The 8,713-nt window shown below is 34.7% G+C and overlaps 1 protein-coding gene and 1 long non-coding RNA gene across 2 annotated transcripts; both read right to left on the bottom strand.

Annotated features, from left to right (window-relative positions):
• Window positions 1–398: 398 nt before the first annotated feature.
• On the bottom strand, window positions 399–1,596 carry LOC136824707 (ATP-dependent helicase wrn-1-like). Its single transcript, XM_067080689.1, has 2 exons — window positions 1,529–1,596; window positions 399–1,347 (listed from the first exon to the last, which is right to left on the bottom strand). The coding sequence occupies exons 1-2, from the start codon at window positions 1,594–1,596 to the stop codon at window positions 399–401; spliced, it is 1,017 nt and encodes a 338-aa protein (XP_066936790.1).
• Window positions 1,597–3,154: 1,558 nt separating this feature from the next.
• Window positions 3,155–4,347, bottom strand: LOC136824716 (uncharacterized). Its single transcript, XR_010849153.1, has 3 exons — window positions 4,292–4,347; window positions 3,439–3,528; window positions 3,155–3,229 (listed from the first exon to the last, which is right to left on the bottom strand). It is a non-coding gene; the product is annotated as an uncharacterized lncRNA (long non-coding RNA).
• Between the last annotated feature and the right edge of the window lie 4,366 nt (window positions 4,348–8,713).

Below are 8,713 nucleotides of genomic sequence, written 5' to 3'. Positions count from 1 at the left end.
TGATTCTGAAATAATAAAAATAATTGGTAATTTCTTAAGAATACTTGACCCTCAGTCAAAGTACATTATTCTTATTAAAAAATAGACAGGAGAACCGTCCTGTATTTTTATAATATGATGTATACAGGACAGGTATGACATGTGAGGCAGATTTCTGCCTTAAAAATTTACATTGGGAAATTCGAATTTTTTAGGCGCTGCCCTCACTCACTAAAAGTGTGACCAGTAAAAGAATAACAAAATTTGATTGGCTATGCTTTCAACAGTTATTAGGATCTGGGAAATTCGAACTCTCAGCCCATACCATGTTATATATTTCGCCATCAGTATATAGAATAAGAAATCATATCATGAATCTCCAGGCTAATTATAAAAGTGAGTAATTCAAATAGGTTCAATCACTCATCTGAGTCAATTTCGTTACCACTGTCCTCTTTCTCAAAACATTCAGTGTCTTCTTCAACTACCACTTCTTCATCAACATCAATAATTGGCTTAATCTCGTCCACATCAATAAAGTGTTTGGGTAAGTGACAATCACCACAGTCACATGACTGATAGCAAAAGTCGCAGCAGTTGTGTTGTGGCGTGATCTCAGGAATCTTTTCAGAAGAGTCATAAAGTTTCAATAACATTTGTCGACGACATTTGTCTTCTAACAAACAGTATTCCTTTATTGTTTCCGAAGAATTTCGAATAAAACTTTTTGGGTAGCGTAAAAGTAAGGCAACACTTTGCTTGCCATCCCGACCTGCTCTACCAGATTCTTGAAAATAAGAATCCAGATCAGCAGGTGGACCAAAATGAATAACCTGATGCAAATTTTTGCAATCAATACCCATACCAAAGGCTATTGTTGCCATTAAAATTCTAATAGTTCCATTAGGGTCTTGAAAGGATTCAACAATGTGTTTTTTGATTGGTTCCTCTGTGGTAGAATGGTACATTGCGTAGGGTCTTGTCTCGTACATTGGATATTCTTCCCGAAGTATATAGTCAAAAGAACCAAAGATATCAACGACATTATCACGATTTGAAAAAATAACCACTCGCTCACAATCATATTTATGAATTCTCAGTTCTTCAATAAGGGGTTGGAAAATTTTATCAACATTTTTGTGATTAACTGTGTGTAGTGTGTATGTAATGTTTTGCTTTCCAGGACTGCGAATATATAGTTTTGGCTGATACATTTGTAAATTGGCAATTATAAAATCCCTTGTTCTTCTCATTGCAGTTGCCATCATGGCGACAAAAGGGATGGGTTTGGCAAGAAGAGAGCGGACTTCTGCAAGTTGAGAAAAAGATTCACGGAAAGCTGCTCGTCGTTTGTCACTTGATGTTCCCCTGAAAATTGCAAAATAAAATAGATATGATTAATAAATTATGACAATGTAATGTACAGCTTGGTAAAACCCGTGTGTTTTCATCATGAGAAATATCTCGCAAGTCATCAATGACGTAAGCAATTAACAAAAGAAAAAAAAGAAAGATCAAAGAGATTTTTTTAAACTAAGATTTAAGATACCTTCGCCAATCTTGGGAATCTCCATTTTTCGATATTTTATTAGCGCTTTTCGTGACGATTACTCTCATATAAATCTTATCACCACCAGGATTGGCGAAGTTTGTGAAATTGTAGCACACGAAGAATTGACATTTTCAATCATCTGCGGTGGATCTCAAGTTATCTGAAATTGTAATCGTGTAAAACACGATGTGTAATGAATTGTAATGAACGATGATTGTTGATTTTAAAGTCGTTAAAAGTGCGAAGTAATTATCTTGGGAATAAACGAACTGAAAATCAATTAAAACAATGTAACAAAAAAGTTACAGAATTATGTCAATTATGAACGACAGGTGAGACTTTTATTTATGGCTTTTATTCGCCAATACGATGACATGGTTTTTGGCTAATTTTACGAAAAGAAACACACCCCTGTCTCACATGTCCCTCATATCTGTTAAAGAGTTTTTATGAATACGGGCGAAGAGTGGGGAAATGGTACATCATATTATCTCAGTGATGCTTATTACCACCGGGACAAGGGGTGAAACTTTCCACCTCTTAGCGAGTTTAGTTCGATTTTCCTTTGAGTTCAAGCTGCAAAAATATCTTGTTTCGATGTTTTTCCATTCGATGTAATTTTTACTTAAAAAGGACGTGAGAATTTCGGTACGGTTTTCCTTTTAACTACCTTAAATTTCCATTTGATGAGATAGGGATATGAAGGCCAAGTAGAAATAAAGAGCATTGAGAAATGGGAACTTTCATCGGGTAAAATTTTGACAGGCTCGGAGATGCTTCGGTCGAGGTCTTGAAAAGGCTGAAAGATGCTTATAACGATACTAACGGTGTATTTTACCTTTTTCATAGTCCACCTGGATTTCAAAACTTCACCGAGACAGGGGTGTATAAATCTTACATTTTACTTTAAGGAGACGGGGGTGTATAAATGTTAATTTTTATTCCCAGTTTTACAGATGTTTTTTTCTGTCTATAAACTTTCGCGAATGGCCCTTTTAAAAGAATTTTCAAAAAATGCTGTGGCAAAGGAATTTGTCCGCGCGGTCATATTTTCGATTTTTGGATGCGGAACATACGAAATTTAGAATACGGGCATTGTGAGATAACGATGTTTCAGAACCCTGATCTTGCCACTCCATGCTCATTACTAGGTCTCCAGTGGTCTAGATTGGATGAATCACAACAATTCTTCTCTCGTGCTTTTTTCTTTTTTTCTTTTTCATTTCAGTCATTTTCATTTTTTATGGAAACCTTCCGGAGAATACCTTTGTCAGAGATCCGGTGGAGCCCTGCAAAACCATCCCCATTGTAAACTTCGAGCTGGAATATAAATTTTCTATCCCAATCGGGACAATACGATTAGATAGAAATTTTCATCCACACTGAATAAGCAAAAAGCTCCACCGGGGCGGCATTGAGACAGTGGTGCGTGTGGTGAGAGAATGAACAGAACGCCCAAAAAGAAAAGGAAGACCAACGAAGTTACAGTCTATATATTCTATTATAACTTGATTGTAATGATCAGTGACCTCATTTTTAATTTTCGGGCCACTTTTTTAAATGTTGTATGTATTTCGTAACGTATATTATTTTATGAATTGTTAAATTTAATAAAAAAGGTATGGTTCTTATTTTCTTCTTCACGACTCTCAAGCAGCACGCTATCCCTGAACAGCTCATAATGGTAACAATCGGCAACTAAATAAAGAAGAACAATTAAAAATACTATCATTTATATGACCGTTAGAAGAACAAATTGACAGTCGCTCAAACTCAAAAAGGTCGGTAGATAAACTGCTGAAGTTACGGTGACAAGAAACAACGCACACTAATTGATGAGAAGCACAAAAAACAATCTAGATTCCAACATAGATGAGATAATTGTTTCATATAACAATGTAACTTACGTTGTCTCGGACACTTCTTGAGTTTAGTGAAAGCAGTCCGCAATGATTGTGATATTGACAAAACGTCTCGCTTCATTTGATCCGTTTTTCCTGAATAAAAAGAAAGTAAAAACATCATTTGAACTTGAACTTTCAAAGTATTGAAATCAACGGATCATCAGTCGCTTTTGTTAGCAGTGAAGTAAGTAAGTCTATAATCTTTAGGAAGAGAATACGGATATGAATTTGATGCAGGGGTGTATTTAGGATTGTTAGGCATCGCTGAATAGTATTCTATATGATATAAAAAAGATTGAATGAGTGGAAATTTTTTCAATGGGCACAATACCTTATTAAATTTAAAGAATGAATCTTGTAAAGAAAAAATGAAAGCCCCGTTCATCTTCATTTTCCCCCGTTTTCACTTTAAAGTTGAAATTGGCGTATTTGCCTGACGCGTTCTAGCTCATTTGCACAGGGTAGGGAAAAACTCAGGGGGTACTTAGGCAAATGGAAGTAAGGTATGTGCCACCCTTAAGAGTACCTTTTTTGGATAAAGTCCCGGTAATGGTCGGAAAATTCACAAAATTTTCCTTTGTTTTCTCCTTTTTAGTCTCGTTAAGGGTCCGAGGGTCGAATGTCGGGCGGCATCCCACTCGTCAGATCGCAACCCTAGGATCCTCCCCCCGGGGGAAAACCCGTTGCAAATGCACACCCCGTGCAAATGCCCAAGGATTTGTGTGACTGCTAAATATAGTCCATCTAAAATCGATGCAAATTTATGCCAAATTCATTCCATAAGTCATTTATGACATTAAGTTTTTCGAATATAGTCGCCTGGTATTCAACTTTTATAGCTTAAAAAGTCACTCACGCATTAAATGTAATGTGCCGTTTTTAATTCTCCTTTGGGAAAACGAAAGCTGTTATGTCAGTTACGATTGATTCGTTTTTTTTTATACTACTTAATTGACAAGGAATTTACGATGTTCTCTATCGTTTTGACTTTCTCGACGTCACAACTATGTGTAAGTACTTTCGTTTACATAATGAAAACACACGGGTTTTACCAAGCTGATGTAGCTATTCAACATTTGACACTGAATAAAAATTTTTCCCAACAAACCATCAACATTTTCTGGTCTGTTCAATAATTAGTAAACTTACAGTAGCTAATAATAAAACAAAATTAGTTTTGATATCAGTTCAGTTATGAACTTTAAAAGTTTATATATTGAGAACCATATAAAAGTCTGTCTGTCATTTGGAGGGGATAAAAGTTAGTACCCCTTACTGATGAAAGTAACTTCATATCAGTTGACGGTTTAATTGTATGGTTTTCCAATTATCATCTAAAATACATAAAAAATAAATCTTATATACTAGATAACTTACCATTTCTCAATACAATGGCTTTCATCCACAAACACAGCACAGATTGTTTTGATGACATCCTTTTTCTTTAAAAGATCCCTACTGGAATCCGACAATATTGTCTCCGGCGAAGTGAACAAAACGTCAACACATTCCAGATCTTTCGCACACTAAAAACGAAGAAATAACATATACAGGAAATGAGTATACAATACATCCTATTTAAAATTGCTTTCTGGTTATCTTTTTCTTTCTGGTGTTAAATATCTGCTTGATAACAGAAAAGATGAGCTTTTATCTCTATTTTCTCAAAAATGTAAAAAATAACCCTAGAAGACTGGTGAAGTGGTTGCTGTTCTAGTGTCTCATGTTACGGCCGGCTGGTTGTCTCAAGTTGGGGCAGTCAGTCTGGCAGTTGACGGTATTTACCAACAACAGCACAAAATTTAGGATATCATCATGACACGGTTCTCATTCATACATGACGATGAGATAAAAATAAATGTTCATTTGTGTTTTCTGTTTATAATGCAAGCTGTGTTAAGTAAAACTATTTCAAGAATAAATATATAAAGTCATAAAAATCCAAACATTCAAAAGAACATTACTTGTTATGTTTTTCAATAAGAAATATTTTTGAAAATTACTAAATCAAGTGACAAAAATTAGTCTGAGATTTATTGTGCAGGAATCTAACTAAAGACTAAAGTAAAGTAAAAATTTATTATAAGCGCAGAAACACACTTTACCATATCATGTGTCCAACGTTTTGCAATAATGTCTCTTTTGGCCATCAGTGCCACTTGATCTTCAATAAGTGCATTGATAGGGCAGATGACCAAAGCTGTTGTTGAAGATGGCTGGACTTGGCCCAAAGCCAAATGGCCCAAAAAGCATGATATGCCTTGAAACAAGAGGCTTTTCCCATGGCCAGTTGGTTGAGCAATGAAGAAGTCTGGAACCCTTTGTTGTTGTTGGAGGTGGTGGTGAAATGTTTTGAAAAAGTCAGTTTGGTAATCTTTTAAAGAAGATATACCAAACTTTTTCTTTAAAACTTCAAGAGCATCAGCACAAACCTTGTCACCACAAACCTCCATTTTGAATTTCTACTGATTTATTAACTTTGTTTTTATAGTCCGATTATTCCGATTCTTTGAGCAAAATGCAAAAGTGATCCGAAAAAGCAATGATCATTTTCAAATTTCTCACGCAATCTACCGACCAAATCCTGTGGTCGGTCCAAGCAAAACGAATGAATGAACTTAGCCGAGTTGATATCGTCCGTAAACACAGACTCTATTTTCCGCCGCGCTACATATTACGTTTTATAATATACAACTATGTTATATCATAATATTATAATAATATATTATACGGACGATAGCATCGTCTAGGTCATGTCATGTGAATATTGCGTCAAAACAAATCAAAACTCCATTACCACGATTGGAAATTTTGCAATAATTACTATTAAGATAGGTTGCACCTAATCCGTTGGTTGCACGCATCCCCATAATTGTTTTGATATAGGGGATATATTTTGATATATTAATTGCCGTCCGAGAGTTACCCCAATTTTGGGGTAACCTGCTTCAATTTTCTTAAAAAGCTTCAAAAATCAAATGATTGTAATGACCTCTAGCCGTTCAAAATTTTAATTCAAATTTAATGTAATTTAAAGATCTCTCGTATAAAACTTACTAATTTCTAAAACTCAAAAACACAAAGACGGGGGTAACTCTCGGAAAAGAGTTTTATACATGATATGCAGCCCCTTTATCAAAACATATCAGAGGGGATGCGTGTAGACTACTATTAAGGACGACATTAGAAGAATCAATGAGAATAAAGTATTTGTAGATCAAAATTTATTTAAAGAACTGTGTTCGTCCTTACAAAGAAAATGCAAACAATAAAAGAAAAAAATGGAAGATGTAATTATCAAAAAAATCTGAACGTTGGATTGCAGAAAGGTTTACTGATTGGCTGAACATTTCACGGTACACAATGAGTATTTAATATAATGTCTTCTGACAATTACATCACGGACCCAATAGCTGATTGGTTGTAAGTGACGTAAAACCAGTCAATACGTCACTTTCAACCAATCAGCTGTTGGGTCCGTGGACGACATTGCAATGGCGCATATCATGAATGGATTTCACGCGGCTGGTTTTCTTTCATGGTATTATCTTCATTTTAAAGCTGGCACACAACGTTGTTTTAACGTTCATATAACGTTATTTGGACGTTATGAATGTCAAATGGACGTTGTTTTGACGTTGTGTGCCGGCTGGGTTTAAACTTCTTCTTCCTACCATGTGGACATTACTTTAATTATAATAGCCCAGATTTTAGATATTTCATCAAACAAAGTTTAGTAGTTTCATAAATCAATTCATTTTGATTCATCTTAAAGACACGTTACTACTACGATGGCTTGCTTCAAATTAATTCTAATTTTCTTTGCAACAATAATCAGTCTAAATGGTAGGTATCAATTTTATCTTTATCATCTTTAATTTGGTTGAAAAGCTTGCCTTTTTGACAAAAATATTTTTTTCGTATTTTTTCAGTTCTATGAAATTATCATAGGAAATTATTATTCCTCTTAATTAAGAAACTGTCTTTGTGTTTCCTTGGGAAGAACAAATAGGTATATTTGAAACTGACTTTGTAATGCTTAAGGTAGCGTTCAAATAATTTTATTTAAGATATAACATAACAGCTTAGTAAAAATGATGAAATTATTTCTCAGTATATTTAGTGGTCCATTACAGGTAGCGTGTGGAGAAAATTCATGAGAAATCCTGGGATACTGACCCTGATAGGCGACATACTGCTTGAGTTTTCCACCTTATTGATATAGATTATAGGGGCCTGACAGTTAAAAAATCTGGTATTTTTACATCCCTTTCTCACAGACCTTTGGGGTAAAAATCATGGACTGACTCGATGGGGATTGATATTTCCATATTTTTTATGGCTGAAGATTTGAATTCTATATTGTTTACAAGTCAAAAAAGTCAATGGGGATGGGAAAAAAAGCATAATATTTTGCAGTGAGGATTGGTTTACTCGCGTATTTTCAGTGGGGACAAAAATTGGAGTATGATTTTCCAGCATGGACGACTTTTTTGACGCCAATTTTTCCAGTGGGAAGGGGTCCCAGTGAGTCTGTGAGTCTGTGTCTTACTGAAACCCCTTTTAGTTAGATTTTTAGAAAATTTTCTTTTTTGAATGAAAATTGTTATCATCTTTATTTTTTCAGGAGCAATTGCAGGACCATTGAATTCCGATAAAGGATCATACATATCAAAAGAGATTGAGAATGATGATGAAATCGAATACGATTCACGTAAGACCTTTTAGATAGTAAGGATGAGGAAGGTGGAAAATTTGACTGACCTTTAGTTTTGTCTAAAATACTAGGACTGAATATACCTTAAATGGGGAAAAATTAGTAAAGGAAAAATGAAGAAGTTTTCCCGGAGTAAAAAAAACCTTTCTGGTCAATTTCAAGCGAGTTGTGACAATGATTTTTACAAAAGTGACAACATGTTTTCTCTGACTTATATTCTCCCTGAAGAATAGTTTTCCCCAATAGAGTTATTCTCTTTAAGGTGATTTTCCCAATTTCTTTTTCGTGCCACAATAATTAAATCCCTAACTATCTGAAAACAATTTTCATTGGGTCAATAAGACCATAAGACAGAGATCTGCCAAAACAGGAAAAAATATTTTTTTTTGAACAAATGGACATGTAATGTAAGGCTCAGAAAAATCCAAAAATCTTGAAAATAAAATCTCAGTCCCACGAAAGGTTGGACACCCTAGTACCCTGACGGGCAATATTTAGAGCCCTTGTCAAGATGCAAAATTTCTTTGGTAACTCATGTTTTTTATTTTTTCTTAGTAATGA

This window comes from Clytia hemisphaerica, unplaced genomic scaffold (genome assembly GCF_902728285.1).
Source record: "Clytia hemisphaerica strain Z4C2 unplaced genomic scaffold, Clytia hemisphaerica genome assembly, whole genome shotgun sequence".
Classification (NCBI taxonomy): Eukaryota; Metazoa; Cnidaria; class Hydrozoa; order Leptothecata; family Clytiidae; genus Clytia; species Clytia hemisphaerica.
Note: the sequence above shows the minus strand (reverse complement) of the source record. Positions and strands in the feature narration are given on the sequence as shown.

Excerpts from the sequence above, each read along its gene's own strand:
- LOC136824707 (XM_067080689.1), bottom strand. The coding sequence starts at position 1,596 with ATGAGAGTAATCGTCACGAAAAGCGCTAATAAAATATCGAAAAATGGA. Across the intron at positions 1,348-1,528 it reads GATTCCCAAGATTGGCGAAG|GGGAACATCAAGTGACAAAC; the intron begins GTATCTTAAATC and ends TGCAATTTTCAG.